At 39.4% G+C, this 17,461-nt stretch overlaps 4 protein-coding genes across 4 annotated transcripts; 3 read left to right on the top strand and 1 right to left on the bottom strand.

Annotated features, from left to right (window-relative positions):
- Nucleotides 1–408: 408 nt before the first annotated feature.
- LOC108079587 (adult cuticle protein 1) lies at nucleotides 409–1,712 on the top strand. The gene is made up of 2 exons (XM_017173932.3): nucleotides 409–462; nucleotides 1,039–1,712. Exons 1-2 carry the CDS (start codon nucleotides 409–411, stop codon nucleotides 1,429–1,431), a joined length of 447 nt encoding a protein of 148 aa, XP_017029421.1. The 3' UTR covers nucleotides 1,432–1,712.
- Nucleotides 1,713–6,138: 4,426 nt separating this feature from the next.
- On the bottom strand, nucleotides 6,139–6,783 carry ATPsynGL (ATP synthase, subunit G-like). The gene is made up of 2 exons (XM_017173935.3): nucleotides 6,606–6,783; nucleotides 6,139–6,528 (listed from the first exon to the last, which is right to left on the bottom strand). The coding sequence occupies exons 1-2, from the start codon at nucleotides 6,643–6,645 to the stop codon at nucleotides 6,251–6,253; spliced, it is 318 nt and encodes a 105-aa protein (XP_017029424.1). The 5' UTR covers nucleotides 6,646–6,783; the 3' UTR covers nucleotides 6,139–6,250.
- Nucleotides 6,784–10,256: 3,473 nt separating this feature from the next.
- LOC108079588 (adult cuticle protein 1) lies at nucleotides 10,257–11,155 on the top strand. Its single transcript, XM_017173933.3, has 2 exons — nucleotides 10,257–10,335; nucleotides 10,415–11,155. Exons 1-2 carry the CDS (start codon nucleotides 10,330–10,332, stop codon nucleotides 10,844–10,846), a joined length of 438 nt encoding a protein of 145 aa, XP_017029422.1. The 5' UTR covers nucleotides 10,257–10,329; the 3' UTR covers nucleotides 10,847–11,155.
- A 2,774-nt stretch (nucleotides 11,156–13,929) lies between these two features.
- Acp1 (Adult cuticle protein 1) lies at nucleotides 13,930–15,022 on the top strand. Its single transcript, XM_017173938.2, has 2 exons — nucleotides 13,930–14,073; nucleotides 14,267–15,022. The coding sequence occupies exons 1-2, from the start codon at nucleotides 14,068–14,070 to the stop codon at nucleotides 14,666–14,668; spliced, it is 408 nt and encodes a 135-aa protein (XP_017029427.1). The 5' UTR covers nucleotides 13,930–14,067; the 3' UTR covers nucleotides 14,669–15,022.
- The last annotated feature ends 2,439 nt before the right edge of the window (nucleotides 15,023–17,461 follow it).

The raw sequence follows: 17,461 nt of genomic DNA, 5'->3' as shown, positions 1-17,461 counted from the left end.
AATTTGCCTATCCATTGTGTTACGTTATATTCTATACTGTATATGAACTATAGAAGTCATGGCTACCACTGAATGGACTGGCCGAATCGAATGCCTGGCCCTGTCTGTCTTGTTTTTCGCCTTGTCAACCGCCGTGGCTAATTGTCGCGCACTTGAATAGTTGTCAATGGTCTATGGTCTACAGATATCGATAGATATATAGATATCGGTGGGGGGAAGGTCAAGGGGCTATTACGTAGCCTCTGTTCTCTGGGCCAGTTTCCGCATTTGTGCAGCAAACATACGAGCCACCACACACATGGCTGATCAGCGGCAACTGGCCTTATATGCTAAATGGAATTATGGATCTCGGAAGCCGACCTGGATCGAATCGGATCGGAGCTATAAAAGCCCAGCCTCCATGGGCAGATGTCAGTTAGTTACGTTTCAAGCGTCGCTGAGATCACAGAAGCCAACATGAAGGTGAGTTAGCAAAGGGACATTGGACTTGGAGAAGGAAACTTCATAGGAGGAGTCAGAAGATAATGATAAAGTGGATATTAAAAATAGCTAGAGGTTAGATACTGTGAGAATTTCGATTTTAAAAGGTTCTGCAACTCTGGAATATATTTTTAAATAATTTTAAATAATTTTTTATATATATTTTAAGATTAAAAATCATTTTTTAACGGAAACCCTATGAAAGTTATTATTAGATCAGCCAGAAAAATTATTAGCAATATTATCTATATAGAAAATGCTATGTAAATATTTTTAATAATCATAAAGGCGATATTTATACTACATTTTTGTGTTAGAAGGCTTAAATTTCGGAAATATGTATATTTAGAAAAATTGCGTATACGCACCGATATACCGAGACATTTTAAAATCAAGTATACGACATGTGGAACAGCCTTAATCTATATAAAAAAAAAAAAATAAAAAAATATGGAAAATAACAAAAAAATATTTTAAAAAATTAAACTAAATTTTAAACCAAAAATAAAATATTTACATTTTTAAGGACTAACCTTCATCACCATTTTCCATTCACAGTTCGCCGTCGTCGTAGTCCTGTTCGCTTTCGCCTGGGGTGTCAACAGTTCTGTGGTTCCCCTGCTCACCTCCGTCCATGGCGGAGCAGTGGTGGTTGGAGCCCCCGCCGTTGCCGGTTCGGTGGCCATCCAGGCCTCCGCTGTGCCTGCTGCTGCTGCTGTGCCCCTTGCCCTGTCCCCTGCCGGTCCCGTTCTCATTCAGTCTGGCCCTGCCGTGATTGCTGCTCCTGCTCCCGCTGTGGTGGCTGCCCATGCTCCTGCCGTGGTCGCCGTGGCCGCTCCTGAGGCCAGCTATGTGGCCAAGACCCGCGGTGCCGTCCATGTGGCTCCTCTGCCCGGCCATGTGCAGTCCGCTGCCTCTGTGAACCTGGAGCCAGCACCAGGCACCTGGTAAAGACCTGGAAAGCATCAATGGAATAACGATATTGACCGCCATACCACCACTCGCAAGCATGAATCTTTGGATTTTCCCTCCTGAGTTTGGTGAGATCCTGATCTAGGGATCTCCTTTGTTCAGCTATCTAAGTCAATACTATCCAGTCTATATATATTTCCGCTGTATACTCTCTGGTCTTTATATTTATCCGCCCCGCCCCCTCTTACCTACTGTTGTCATCATCTGGAAATTTGTTTCTTTTTGAATAAAAAACAAAAAATGTTATTAAAACAAAATAAGAGGAAGTTGTGGGGAACTCATTTAGGGGAATTTAATTAAATGAAAACTAGAAACTACTTGTGAATTACAATAGAGAAAATCATTGAATTTCCTTACATAATTCAGTTAATTTTCCATAAAATCTTTGCTTCAGTGTATACCTATTTTTCTAGTGGTATTTAATAATTACCTTTAATTTGAACAATTACAAAAACCTGCAACCTGTTTCGTTTACTCATAAGTTTGCTAATTTCTAAGCAATTAATATAAATAATACCACAAAACATCGGCACTCCCTTTGATTCTAGATATACATAGGTATTAATAGAGGATTGTAAATACCCTTTTGACCCCTGGCTAGAGGAGAAGCCCAGACCCACCCTGCTGAACCAGAAACGTTTAAAAGCCTGGCAAACAATCTCGATCGATGGCCGATTAACCGATGCCAAAGTAATTAATCAATTCCGGGGGGCTGGGGCCCAGGCAGGGGCGTTGACAAAGCCTTTCCAGAAACCGAGAGAGAGATCTCTTATGGCGGCAGCTGTGGACTGTGGACAACTTTGTTGCTCCAGCTCGGAAACTGGCAGCTTGGCAGCTTGGCAACTGGTCGCCCAGGTCGCAGAAATCTGAAATCGAGAGTGCCGCGAATGCTGCTTATCTGGAGCAGGGGCGGTTTGCCTTGATCGCCGCACACTCGCACTTGCAAAGTATTAATAGAAAAATAAATGTGTGTTTGTGGCATAAAACTAGATCTCTATGGAGTTAAGTAATGAGACCCCCACCCCACACACACATCCCCCAATGCAATGTAATGCAGCTGAGATCCGCCTTAACGCCCACTAGACGCCTCTGACTGCCGTTAGACGCGGCTTGGGGTCCCGTCCAGAGAATTTATAAATTAAACTAGAAACAAGGCAAGTAGGGGAATAAGAAAATTCTTAAATAATATTGCTCTCTTGATGACCAAAGATCTTTGATTGAAAATCTATTTTGACCACAAGACATGATAAGCGAAAAAAATGCCGGGTCTTTCAATAAAAGTGTCAATTGGCGCCGGGGAATGGCCGGGGCAAAGTGGCAGCTAAACAAACAGCAGCTAAACATTTTGCCGGCACTGTTTGGTGTCGTGTCGGCAGCAGCCAAGCCCCATGGCAATTGGCCATAAATCTAAGCCACCGCCATTCACTTCTTGTTTTCTTTATATTCGCAGAGTTGAGGCCCACTTGCGATCGTTGGGTGCACGCAAATCCATGAAACGCATGACGCATGCCACCTCCTCCTCCTCCTGCTGCTACGCCAACGACTTTAACTCCAAGTTCTTCTACTGCAAGTTCAAGTTTACGCACTTTGCGGCTTCCTGCTCCGAACGGGTTCAATGCGCCGACTCGACGCACTTGGCCTGAACGCACATTGCGCATTTCTGGTTTCTGGCCACGCAGAATCAAGCTCAACTTGGCCCACTACGGTGGCTTTGGTTTCCACCTTGTTTTTTTTTGCTATTTTTTTACGCATTTCGCATATTTTTTGGAGGCAGCTTCTGGTTTTTAGCTAAAGGTTTTCCAGTTTTAAGTGAGAGTATTTAGAAAAGGTTTTCTGATTAAAAATGATGCTTATAACAAAGGCTATACAATTTTTTAAATTAAAATAAGGAATAAAAAATACAAAATAATCAAAAAATTGGCTAAAACCGAAACTACTGTTACAAAAAATCTTAAATTTAAGTTAAAAACGCAGAGTTTATGGCCGAAAACCATAGAGATAAACTACAATTTAAAATCTTTCTTGGATTGTACAATTTAAATATTCATCTAAAATATCTAAAAATTTCTTTAAACTAAAAATAAAATAATATAGAAATGTAAACACAATTTCTTAAATAATTTTCTTCAAGTGCACTTACGTTTATTACATCATGTCTTAGCGTAACCACTTGGCGTGTGTGGGCGATGAGCTATAGAATAAGGTCAGTGTTCCATCGAAGGATCGAACGGGTTCTGCGCTGCGTGATTCATTCCTCACAACCAGAGATCAGAACAGGGCGTTTACTTTTTGGACAATCGATTTGCATGGATTTAGTTACAAAATAAAAATAAAAAACCTCCTCAAAGCACACGCCATAGCTGGCTTTTTGATTTCGTAATGCTACCTCGTGCAGCTTTCTTATCCGCACCCACAACTGGTTGGCTGTTGGCCTAAATATAGTTCAGTTTGGCTTTAATTCGGATCTTTTTTTTTTGCAACCTGCAACCTGCAGCCTGCAGAGAGTGAGTGAGCGACAAGTATCTCTGGGATTGCATGAGCGGCAAACAAACTACAAACTTGTTAAGCGCACACACTCGTTCAGATTTTTGTTTGTGATTTTTTTTATTATTTTTCTTTCAGCTTTGTGTGGCAGCTGGAAAAGGTGCCCCACAATTCCAGGCATTCCACCTGGCCACTTGCTAACGCCTTGAGCACACACTATAGTCTATAGAGCCCAAGATCCGGCCAAGAACCCTCACAATGGGCCATGCTGAAAAGCTCTCCGTTAGCCATGTTAGTTGTGACAGTTGTGTAGTGACAAGCGCGGCCACAAAAGTGGTTAATTACCGCCTTGAGAGCCGCAGAGCAGTGCCTCTAATGACCATTAGTCGGCCGCTTAGCATACTAATTGTAATTGGATTAATTACCCGCAGATCTAGGAGATCGCATATCTCTCGATCGGGTGGCCAATTGACTTTATTTTCGATTCGATTTGGTTGCAATTGCATCAGCCGGGGGTTTCTTTTAATTTATTTTATTTGATTTCTTATATTTTTGGAGGCTGCCCACTCGAGAAATTCCTTGCCACAGTCCAAGTGTGATTGCCTTTTGGCGGAGTTGATTCAATTAATTCGAATAACAATTAAAAGTAAATATAAAGGGGAGTTTGTAGACGAACTTTAGGTGCTCTTAATTAAAGAATGGGATTTTGTTTATTTTTAGAGATTTTATTTGTTCTTAAATCTATTTAAAATCTATTAAAAAGGTAATTATATATATTTTTATATATTTAATTATATTAAAAATTATTAAGAGAACATATTTCATGGAAATATTTCATGAAAATATTTATTTCAAATATTTATTTTAATCCCATCGAAAAAAATCAAGTGCCCATAGTCTTTCCATTTCACATGTAGTGCCGGGTAGGGTAGGTATGTAGAGCAAATTAAATAATGAGTTGTAAGCCAGAGAGGTGTTTGGCGGTGTGGGCGGAAATGCTGGTTACCAAATTCGCGCTGCCACTTGCCGGCTGCCACAAAAGTCTGGCTCTGCGAGAGTTGCAACAATCGGCAGGCCGCCAAATTGAATTTAAACGTGGCCAACATTGATTTCTTTACCCGATCGATTTGCCCCCCTCGCCACTCGATAATTTGTTTTGTTCTGTTTATGCGATTTTAATGCGGAATTCGCTTTGGTCTTTGGGCCAAAATGTGGGCGTTGTCCGTCTGGGAGCTGTGATAAGGACCAACTATATACTATAAGCTTGGCTTAAGCATGATGCAATCGGGCGGTGAGATTGCAACAAAGGCTTTTGCAGCTTGGCTTTGTGTTATTAAAATGCCATTAAAATTGGGCCAAACGGTAAATTCGATATGCAGTCAAACAAATAAAGCCGCAGGCAAGCATTTAATAAACAAACAAGAAAATTAACAAATTTTAAAGGGGTTTAAAATGTATCAAGAAGGTAAGATATGATAGAGAATTAATAGTTTTTATAAAGATTAAAGCTTAAAAAATTCCTTAAAAAAATAAAAGTGATGTATAGGGGTGTCTTTATATTTACAGATTTTTTCTTAACTTTGAAAATACATATTTTCAACTATAAATATTATTTAATATTATAGTTTCCATTATAGTTTACCTAACTGAGATCTTGACTGTACCTGCAACTTGGCCGCAAGCTTGGGGCACACGTCCACGTTCGTGTTGCATTGTTTTTGTTTTAGTTTTTATTTTTATTTATATTTTTTTTTTTTGGCTCTTGTGCAACTGCCACGGCGTCACTCTGATTTATGCCACTTGACCGGACCCGGCAGCAGCCCGTGTCCCCTGTCTTGGCAACTTAGAAACATAACGCCTTGCCGCTTGGACGCCTGCACCAAAGCCGGAGTTCTGGTTCTCTTGTCCAAGATCAATGCCAGCGAGGCGGAGATCGCGGATCACAGATCGCAGATCGTAGATGTGAATTGATTGCGCTGCTCATGCCGGGCCAATGGTTCTCCGGAATTCGAGGCGGGGCCATAGACAACCAGAGTGGGAGGTTTCTCTATGGACTCGTGTTTATTTTGTATTCAGAGCACCTGGCCACATAAAGCATATATTTATGTAAATAATTGTAGACAATGAAGGAGGAATTTGGTTTGTTTTTAGAACTACAAGTACTCTCTTCTCTTTCTTTAGAGATTCAACTTCCCGCTTAAGTTCATTTAATGCATTTATTTCAGAGATGACCTGGTCACAAAAAACATATTTATGCAAAACAAAGCATTTACATTTAACACAAAAAGACCAGGAACTCCTTTCTTCTCTTCTCCTAGACCTTGTAGCCCACAAAATGACGACGTCCAATGACCTCGCCCATGTAGAACCAGGTAATCACCTCCACGGTGACCAGAATATTAAGCCAAGCCTCGCTGACGGTCACCTGGCCAATACTAAACTTGCCCAGCCGAGCCTTTACATCCTTTGCAGAGGCGGTTTCCCCGGCGGTCTTCTTCAGCTTTTGGAAGTCGGCAGGCAGCGGTGGAGATAGCTCCACTTTGGCATAGCGCCAGAACTCGGCCAACTGGGGACGAGCAGCCACCACCATTTCTAGGGAAAATGGGAAAATATGTAGTACATTGCTTCTGTATTTTTCTGGTTCTATTTTTTAGGAGTTCAACACTCACTATTGGCCAGAGCCTGAACCTTGGCCACTAATTGACTCATCTTTGTTAGTGAAAATAAAATACAGAAATAATAATTTCGTTGGATTTCTTTTTTAGCACAATTTCAGGATGACAAGTCGTTGTCGTAGAAAGTTATCACAAAACTAGAGTTGTAAAGTTTGCCAAATGTTTGACGTTTTTAACAAAGGAAGGCTCTACACGATAATTTAATGATGAGTGTTAAAGAAAGGTTTTAATAATGGAAAGAAATATAGGAAAATATTACTGAAAATTCCCGCTGTTATTTCTATACAAAAATTAAACTCCCCATATTTTTAAATATACCAAAATATATTTTTAAATAAAACTTTAAAGCGCTCTTAAACTTAGCATGTACAAGCCAGCTTTGCCATTTGGTGTGCTTGATATATTGCCATGCAAAAATGTGTTTAGAAAAATTTGCATAATTGCTTTGAAAAGTGGTCGAAAATAAAAAATAAAAACTGCACCAATTACTTGATTTTCGGGGCGATAAACTGACCGATCATTACCAAACCGACAAGATTATTACTGGAGCAGCGACCGCCCACTTGATAGCGTAAAACAATGGTTGGAATTAAAGTAAAAATAGGCAAAAAGAACACGCCCTGAAAAAACGAAATATATATTGGCCTGCATTGTCTAGTGCTCTCTGGCCCGGTCATCGTAATGAGAAATCTGAAAAGTTGGCAATAAAACGCTGGATATATTTCGCCATCGATCGGTATTGGGCATAATGCATAATGCATAATTCATATTTTAGGCGCTGGCAGGTTTTTGTGTTAATGAAGCTCTAATGGAGCCTAGGTGAAGGGCCTTCGTGCTCTTGTTTTTTCGCACAGTTGGTCTAATTGCGCCAGTTAGACGAGTTCGAGAGTCCAAGTATGACATTCCTTTGACCAGACCCTATGCATAATCATAAATATTGGCCATGATTAATGGTCCGCATACGAATATCGTATTTTTTGTAAGCTGCAGCTGTCTTCTAAATGGTTTTCCCGAGAGTGTCCAAGTCCACACGATTAATTTGACACTCTGACCCTCGCGCGGAAAAGCGGAAAAACGTGTCTGCATGACGACAATTTCCACTTCAAATTTCAAGTTGAGCCCGCTATTGGCCCAAACATGGAAATGTGGACCAATTCAATTCGTTTTTTGCAATGCTATTTTGCATTTTTATTGTTTGCCAATGCGCTCTCTGACAGCCTTTGATTATATTTATTCTTGGGCGTTGCCCTGCCACAATTTTCAATGCGATTTCCTATTTCTGGCGGTGCCAGGGGGCAGGCAGAGGGCAGCCGCAATGGGGAAAAACAAGGCAAAATTGCACAGGCTAATTGTTTATTTAAAAACACTGCGAAAAAGTTGAGAATTTCGAAAGAATTTCAAAAGAATTTGGGGAATTTGAGCAAACACAAAGGAAATGGACGACCTTGCTGACGTCATTAAATTTCGCTTGCTTTGTTTTTAGTCAAAGAAAAGTGTTTGATGAATGTATTCAAGCGTGAATAAGATATTTTTATATGGTTTAAAATGTTTATTTTATTAATATATTATTAAAAACATACTCACCATTCTTAAAATCAATTTCCTTATAAGCTAAACACTCTCTTCCTTTCACAATTAAAACCACCAGCGATTACAGAAGGATTTGTGACGCTTCACTGGCCATTAGGCATTTAAAAGGTAATTCATTTTATTGCATTGATTAAGTCATTGCAGTGGCAAAAAGTTCTAGCCAAGTCAAGCCTTGGGCCCAGGCACCTGTAATTGCAGTGTAGGCACGCGACGTTACCTGGGCTCCACTGAAATTCCATTTCGTGTGCCCCCAAAGCTGCAACGTACAGCCAGCCAGCACTCATGCCCAGAGAATATACGAATAAACGATATATATATAATTGCCCCAAAGAATTCTGAAAGCTAATCCAAAGCCCCGGCCAGTGACTTAAAGTCGGTGGTGTGCCATGGCAAATTGAATGCTTTGGGCCAACACCGGCCACATGCTTATGACTCTTTAAATGTGTTTGTGCTCTTTATCAATATAATTTGGTGTTTGTGGCAATTTCCAGGCCCCTGATTGGACCAAGCCGATTGTGTCTGGCTCTGAAATATCTATGTTTATGTTTATGTGTGTCCGTGTTTCACCCTCGGCTGTAAATTCTTGACTCTACAATGGGGCTTCATTAAGATGGATTTTTCTTAAAAATTATTAATTAGTTTCGTATTTTTAAATATTATTATAGATTAAGAAATATAATTAATACAAAATCTAAATAATAGAAAGACCTTTTAATAATAGTACTGAACAGGTTTAAGACGTTTTTTTTATTAACTCTTATTATACCCTTGCAGGGTATTATAATTTCAGTCAGAAGTTTGCAACGCAGTGAAGGAGACGTTTCCGACCCTATAAAGTATATATATTCTTGATCAGCATCAACAGGGGAATCATTCTAGACATGTCAGGAAGAAATCGATTTTTTGGTCATTTTTGAAAAATTGTATAAAATTTTTGATTTTGATAAAAAAAATTGAATTTTCAAAATTTTTAAATGAAGTATGCAGATTTATTAACTGTAGAAAATCTTGCACAGAACAGATTTTCGATTTAAAATTAATGCTCTTTTGGCCGAGTTATGATATTTTTAATTTAAAAAAAAATCAAGAAGTTTTTTAATATAAAAAATCAGATTTTATAATACAAAATAATATTTTTCTAAGTCAAGGAATCATTTCCGACCCCATAACCCATATATATTCTTGATCAGCATTAACATGCGAATCTTTCTAGACATGTCCGGAAGAAATCGATTTTTTGGCCATTTTTGCAAAATTTGATAAGGGGTTACATCATTAAAATGAGCAAAAATGGCCAAAAATTTTGATTCCTTAAAATTTTAAATTTGGTATGCAGTTTTTTTAAATTAATAAAAACTAACACAAAACTGCTTTCCGAATCGAAATTAATGCATTTTTGGCTAAGTTATGATATATTTTAATTGTTACAAACTTTGACTGGCCAAAGTTAGCTTTCTTTCTTGTTCTATTTATTAAATAAATAGGTAATAATCTAAAAGGTAGAAAGATTATCCTAGACTTTATTCCAATTTAAAATCTATGTAACCTAACTGCCTTTATAAATGAATGCCCATAAATCACATACCTTATGGATTTCGCATTTCTTGTTAACAGATTGCTTATAACTTGTACATATTATTGGTATTTATTATTGGCATCCGACTAGTAGAAGTTCGACTGTGGTAATTTGCGCAACTATCAACGCCCGCCGCCCCCTTGATCGTGGGAGCGAGGGGTGTGGCTGGGCTGTACTGGAAGCGGAAAGCATCACCCCCAGGCGTAGAGTAGATCTTCGAGCAGCAGCAGCAGCCGCAGCAGCAGCAGCTGGGCAGTGAAAGGCCACAAACCTGGCGCAGTGCACCCATTCTGGCCAAGACTTGGACTTGGGCGTCGGCGTAGCGCCAGAGCCTCTCTCGCCGCCATTCGCCTCTCTTTTGGAAGGCAGGTTTCTGTTTCTGTTTGGGTTTCGGTTTTGGTTTCGGAAAATCCAAGCAAAGTCCGCGCTGCGCTTTTCGTATAAAAGTTGCCACAATTTGGTAGTCGAAATCAGAATCAACTCGTTCGCTGAGTATTCAACACTTCTCCTTTTCAACTCAACCCAGCTTCAAAACCCAACCCCAAAGCCAACATGAAGGTGAGGATAGTGAAACCCCAAAGGACCCAAAGGGGATTCCCCCAACTAATCCTTGTCTTCCTCTCCCCCCCACACACAGTTCGCCGTTGCCGTAGTCATGTTCGTGTGCGCCCTGGTCGGAGCTCAGGCCTCGTGGGCCCAGATCTCGCCCGGAGTGTCCTATGTCAGCCCGGTGGCCCATGGCGCACCTGGTCTGTGGAATGGAGCCTGGAATGGTGCCTGGAACGGTGCCTGGAATGGCGCCTGGAACAATGGCCTCTGGGGCGCCCCAGCTGCCGTTGCCGTCCATGCCAGCTCTGCTCCCTGGGGTCTGACCGGACCCGGCTGGGGCCATGGTGCCGCCATTCCCGGAATTGGTCTGGCCCAGGGACCCGGACTCGCTGCCGGCGCTCATGGACATGAGGGTGTCTATGTGGCCAAGACTCGTGGTGCCATCCACACCGCTCCCCTGGCCGGACACATCAACTCGGCCACGTCCGTGAATGTGGCCCCCGCCCCGGGAACCCTGTAAGCGGGCCAAGTCCAGATCCCAACTGATGCCAAATGGAGTGGCTGGCCAGCCGCTCCACGACTCCGGATAAGTCCCCACAGCCACATCTCTCTCACTCTCTGTACACTTATTTGTTAAGCACACCGAGCTCTTAGTCCCCACGCCCACCCCCCTGATACGAACACGATCCTGATCTTGGGTCCCCTGTCCATGTCATATCCTCTGGACAAGATCCCAACGCACTCAGCAACAACAACAACAAATACAAGTCCAACAGCAATTACAACAACTGCAACAAGCGAAAAGAAAAGAAAAACCACAACCAACAAACGACAGCATGTTCATTTTATTATTTGAGAACTATTCTTCAAATGCCTTCCACTCTCTCTATCTCTATCTATCCTGTCTCTATCCTAGATCTATCTCTGCTATATACTATATATCTCTCTGATCTATCACTATCACACGGGCATATCGTCTGAGGATGTATGTCCCTGCCAGCCTGTAAATATCCCATTGTAATCTAGTAACTCTCTGCAAAACAATGTAAAGATTGACGAAAGCGTTATAAATAAACTCAAACAGCGTTTTTTATACGAATTTTATGAAGGGTTTTTATTGTTTGGAAAGCGGAAAATGGGGAAAATGTTGTTGAAAATTATGAAATAATATTTTTAAAATAATATTATAAATAAACGAATTATGTGGAGTGTTTTTTTAATATTATGGTGAAGTTTGGAGTGCAGAAAGTGTCACGAAATTATTAAAAAATTATTTAATAAAATCTTCTTTTTCAATAATAATAATAATAAAGTTGGTAAATAAGTAAAATTCATTAATTAAAAATACATTTAAAGCAAATTCACAAAATATTACGTATACGCAATGTTGCTACTGGTATTTAACATTTTAGAAAAATACAATAAACTGGACATAAAAATTTTTGTTGCGGTCCCTTCTTGTTTTATTCCCAAATTTCCTTTAAGAATATTTATATTTTGCTTATAAAATATTTTAAAGACTTTATTAATTGCTTAAAGATTTTAATTAATTAAAAAAACTTTGTTTTTAAATTTCCTTTAAATTTTAAAAAATATTTTATTTATTTGACTTATTTCGAACTTTGTCTTAAAATACTATTTACTTTTTTAACAATTTCGTTTTCCTTTAAAAAAATCTTTCCTATTCATTTATAATTTATTATTTATTTTATTTAATTATTTATTATTTTCTTACTTAAACACAACCTTTTATTTTTCTATAATATTTCCTTGTTCCACATAAAAACTTGCCATTACCTTGCCATACCTTCCTTATCGCCAAGACAATGGATTTAGTCACAAGTTCACCCCTCTCGAAACTCCAATTAAATCAAACTAAATCACACAAAGCTCTGGTATATTAGTTAATAATAACCTTGATGCTGCACCTGCTCGACCTTGAAAGGCCGACAAATTGTTCAATTGATTCCATATCTGCCAAGAATGTGTCTTTGGCTTGTCTTTGACTCAAGTGCTAGCTGTGTATGATTATCTTAGTTGGCAGTCCTAATTTGTTTAGAGTCCACTCTGCTGAACGGCAGTCAAGTTGGAGTCCAAATGGTCATTAGATCGAGTTAATAACGCCTGGGCTTTCGATCGCGTCACGTATTGGGAGCACAGGGCGTATGCTTAATTATGCAAACGCTTAGCGTTAATTACAGATGGCAGAGTTTCGGTTTCAGTTGCAGTTTCAGCACCTGGGCTTAAATAATTGCCACAAATTATAGCAGCCGCTAATTACAGATTATCAGCGCTTTGGCAAAAATTGCCTTAATTCTTTCAACTTGAACTCTTTATTTGGTTTTGGCCCAGAGATTCGATCTCTCGCCCACATTGGCTGCAAAACAAGTTCTTCCAGGGGGTTTTCCTTGCCTTTTTTTTTTTTGGGATTATTGAATTGTCTTTTTGCCGGCTTTTGTCTGGGATTTAATTGCTGTCTCGTAATGGTTTTTCCATAGATTTATGTGGGTTGGTGCAGGGACACCCACGCTCGACCAGGTGAATGTTGCACAATGCCTAAGGCAATGCCTAGTGCCGGAATCCATTAGGTAATCGGAGGTGGAAATCATTAAGGAAATAAGACTACTTTGGCTTGGCAACAAAATATGCAGCTGTAATGGAATTTAGCTGAGATTTGGCTTTTTTCAGGGATTTCAATTAAAGATTTTGTTATTAAAAAAAGCTTAGAAAACGGGCTTCAATATTTCCTAAACATTTCCCATAAATATACATCATTAATGCCCCACTTATGTGGGCGTTTCCTGACATTACAAAAGCTTTAAGACCCTTAAGAACTCATAAATCAGTTATTAGCCGGCCTTATACAGGATATCGATCGATCCATAATTGGTTTCGTGTTATAAATCATATATTTATATATACTCTGAACACTGAAAATGCTAATCGAACACAAACAACAATTAAGTAATTAAAGTGGCGGTGTGATGGAGTGAAAATGCAACTTACCGGAACTGCAGCTTAAAAGTGGGTTGGGCCACTCACTTGGCCGAGACACTTGAGATAGTTGAGATAGTTGGATAGTTCTGTAGGTTTCCCAGGGTAGAAACCACATGTGGCACTCAACAAGAATGCATTTCTGGGACAAGGCAAGTTCGCAAGTCAGCCAAGAGCTAGTTCTTGGTGGGTTTTGTTAAATATTTCTCAAGAATATAGATTATTTTTATAGAATATAATTAAATAAATTAACTGAAATGCTGATTTTTATTTTAAAAATATTAAATAAGAGAAGTTTATCAATTTTTATTCATTTAAAGATAAAAATAAAACCCCTTTGCTCCAAGTTTCCTAGTCATAAATATACCTTTTATAGTTTCTACATTGTTTTAATTGTTAATAAAAAAATAAAGGCATGTGTAGAACTAGTTCGTTAACGCGACAACCATGAGATATCTTACTGCCGTTAGATCTCAATACAAACCCGAGTCCAATCGAATCCGATCCGTCCAGAATCGAGGCATGTCATTAGCGCTGATCATATATGCATGCGGAGCAGTGTCAGGGCGGTGTCATGGTGTGTGAACTCTCACTTTCATGAACCCTCCTCCGACGTCAGTCGTTGCCAGAGCTGATGTGGTCAGCTCAGCATCGGGGTATAAAGCTGGCCGCCAGCAACGTTAACAAATCAGTTCAGAACAAGAGTTCAACAAGAGCGCCAACCCAAAAAATCCACCTCCAAGCATCATGAAAGTGAGTTAGCTTACAAGGATAAAGCCTGATCCTTTTATTATAACATTATAAAGTCTAAAGAAACAATTAAAAAAGTTAAAGAATTTATTCTGCAAGAAAATACGATATTCTGGAAAAACTCTTTGGATTTTAAACTCTATTTTATATTTAAAAAATTAAGAAATAATTAATTTTTATTTTTTGCCTTCTTCAGTTCGCCGTCGCTATTGTCCTCACCCTGGCCCTGGCCATGGGCGTCCAGTCCTCCGTGATCCCTCTGCTGTCGCAAGTGGCCGGACATGGTCTGTCCTACACCGCCGTCTCTGGACCCGCTGTGGTGGCCTCCCCCTGGGCTGTTCCCGCTGCCCACTGGCCCGCCGCCGTCTCCGTGGCTTCTTGGCCTCCGGCAGCTGTCCATGCCCCCGCTGTGGTGGCTGCCGCTCATGCCCCCGCTGTGGTGGCTGCTGCTCATGCTCCCGCCGTGGTTGTGGCTCCCGTTGCCCATGAGGGCGTCTACACTGCCCAGACCCGCGGAGCCATCCACACCGCTCCTCTGGCCGGACACATCCAGTCGGTGGCTTCCATCAACGCTGCTCCTGCCCCCGGAACTCTGTAAGGAGGATTCTGAATCTGAATCCACACCTGAACTGATCGGACCCCTGCCGCTGCCCTTTGGAAACTGCCATCGCCTACACCACTGCTTTGTAAATACATTGTATATATAGTCCTATATATAGACAGGGTACTCGCACCTAGCACCTGAACAGGAGCTACTTCCACAGCCACCAAAATTCCCTTTCGAACCGAGCACTCCTTCTCTCGCTTACCTATTTATTTAGCATACATTTTCCAAGCTTTCCTGTGAGAAGAAAACCTATCAGCATTGAACTTTCCTTCGAAGGAAGTGCCAAGAGCATTGCCGACGAGGAAATGTTGGAACATTTTGCAAATAAAGAAAATGTTAATAAAATTTAAAGGGGTTTTATTTGGAGGAATTATGGGGAGGAGCGTTAAGATTGGCAAATGATAGCTGAGTAAAAAATTCTTAAAAATCTATAACTAAGCCAATAATGCATTAAATTCAATCCGAAAATCTGTTTTTTGTATAAGGTTAATAATAATAATAATCTAATAGTCTATATATAGAAATACATTTTATTCTAAATAAAATTTGTTAAGAATCATAAAACGAATCGATATATGTAGTGTGCACTGCAAAATATGTCAGTTTTCAAATAACCTGTGTAACAAACACTGGCTATATATTCAGTATTCAAATCGAACTCCTACGAACAGGTCATTTTTTTATTTTTCATTTTTTTCATTTATTTTGTTTTTATCCTAGTGCGACAAGTTATTAGCTTATAGTTATTGCACTAGTCAAGAAAAAATTATTATTTAGTCTAACAATTCGTATTCTTATTATCTAAAATTATTCGTTATTTATTTATTATTAATTTACTAATTTTACTAACTATATATATATTTTATTTTATTATTTTTATTATTTATTTATTTAACTAAGGAGAGGTTCTCCAAAATCGATTGGACTATATGCCACATCAAGAGCTTCAATACACAGCTTGTAGTGTTCCCATGGGGCATAGGGAACATTGGTATCCATAATGATGGATACAACCATTGTGCTTTGCTCAGCAATCTCCTTGGGAGGGTCCTCAAGGAACAAGCCTGGTGGCGTATTGGTTGTTAGCCTAAAAGCCACCAGGTTGTTATCACTAGAGTTTCTGAGCTCCAGAGGCTTTTGCAAATCGTATTCGTTGGAGAAGTCAAAGACGGGCTTTACGGAGAGTACATCTAGCAATGCCATTTCGAGATTCAAGGAAAATTTAAATAACACAATACGAATGTACGATTACAGTCTGCTTACTGGGACAGCTTCAAATCAAAAAATATTTATATATAAAGCCGAAATATATATTTTAATATCTTTAAAACATATTTTTCATTTCTAATTTTGTATATATATATATTGAAAGTAACAGGAATTTTTTTTCTTTTAATAACATTTTATTTAAAAATATTGTACAGATTTAGTTCAAGAATTGTATAAATACATGCAGATTTAGGGATGAGTAGTTATTGAAGAGATGATTTTCAAAGAGAATTAGTAGAGATTTAAATTTATTAAATAACAAATCAAATAAATTAATAAATCACGCATAAATTGATCAATAAACGTGTTTCTTCCTAGAAATGTACACTTAAATCGTAGCTAACTACTCTCCTTGAAAATAAACTCACTGGACTTTGTCAGTTTGAACTTGTTTCTCTCCAACTAATAGATCAATTGACTACACATAATTGCAACTAAAACGAGTTCAAATTACACACAGCTCTGATGGCTGAGTATAAAATAAAACCCAATTGGTGATAAATTCCCCAGTGACCAGAGTCAATTAGTATACAAAGACCGTTGGCTCGGAAACTATTATCTCAGCGTTACGCCTTCGAATACATTTGATTGATTCATTGACTGAAATTGTCGCAAATGTGTGTAAATCTATATATAAAAATATTAGAGCGACGCAATTGAATCGAGAGCTGAAATGTCAAGTTCATGCGCATGCGCACGGTCGCCAGCGGCGTTCGAAATGCAAAATGCAGCCGCAAATCACACAAATCAAAGTGGATCAGCCACTCCCTTGGCTCACACACTTGTTTTTCCCTATGTTTTTCTTTTTTTGCTTACTATAACTACAGTAGAGCCCAACTGTTGCGTGACTTTCCACGCCCCGCCAAGCGCCCCCCTTACGCCACCAACAATCCCAGCTGCGGTTTACAGAGTCTCGCGCTTGTTTTTCATGTTTTCGCGTTTGTTGCCGCATTTGGCTTTGGCCGCTGAATGAAATGCGTCAGAGTGTATCAATAACAGTACACCTTCTGAGCTCTTTCACACAGTTCAGCTTATAGAAAAGGCACTACAAAAAATAGTTATTATAACTAGAATTTAACATTTTTTATTTCCACAGTTACAATGGATTTTCTGTGTAATTTTCTGTGAATTATTTCTTGTTTTACAATAATCAAATATATTTTTATAATTTCCATAGCTTTAGTTTATGTTTTCTCTGTGTAACTCCTGGAGATTGAATCAGCAGCAGTGAACCAGCAACTGCATTGATTTATTGTACGCCGGCGGCCAAAGAGTCAACCGTCAATCGTGTCGACAGTCACTCCTTACTTGGTGGCCCGGCTCGAAAAATGGCTAGAAATTTCCTACTGGGCTTCGTTTTTGGCAATAGCCGGTAATTGACCGGTAACAACAACAACAAAAGCAATGAAAAAGAGAAAATCTCAGACAAGTTGTGGGGTCAACAACGAAATTGCAGCGTCTTAAGGAGGTTTATAACAACTTAATGTGTGGCTACTTTACTTTTAAGATATATAT

This window comes from Drosophila kikkawai, chromosome 2L, assembly GCF_030179895.1.
Source record: "Drosophila kikkawai strain 14028-0561.14 chromosome 2L, DkikHiC1v2, whole genome shotgun sequence".
In the NCBI taxonomy this organism is placed as follows: domain Eukaryota; kingdom Metazoa; phylum Arthropoda; class Insecta; order Diptera; family Drosophilidae; genus Drosophila; species Drosophila kikkawai.
The sequence above is the reverse complement of the archived record's forward strand: the minus strand, read 5'-3'. Positions and strand labels throughout refer to the sequence as shown.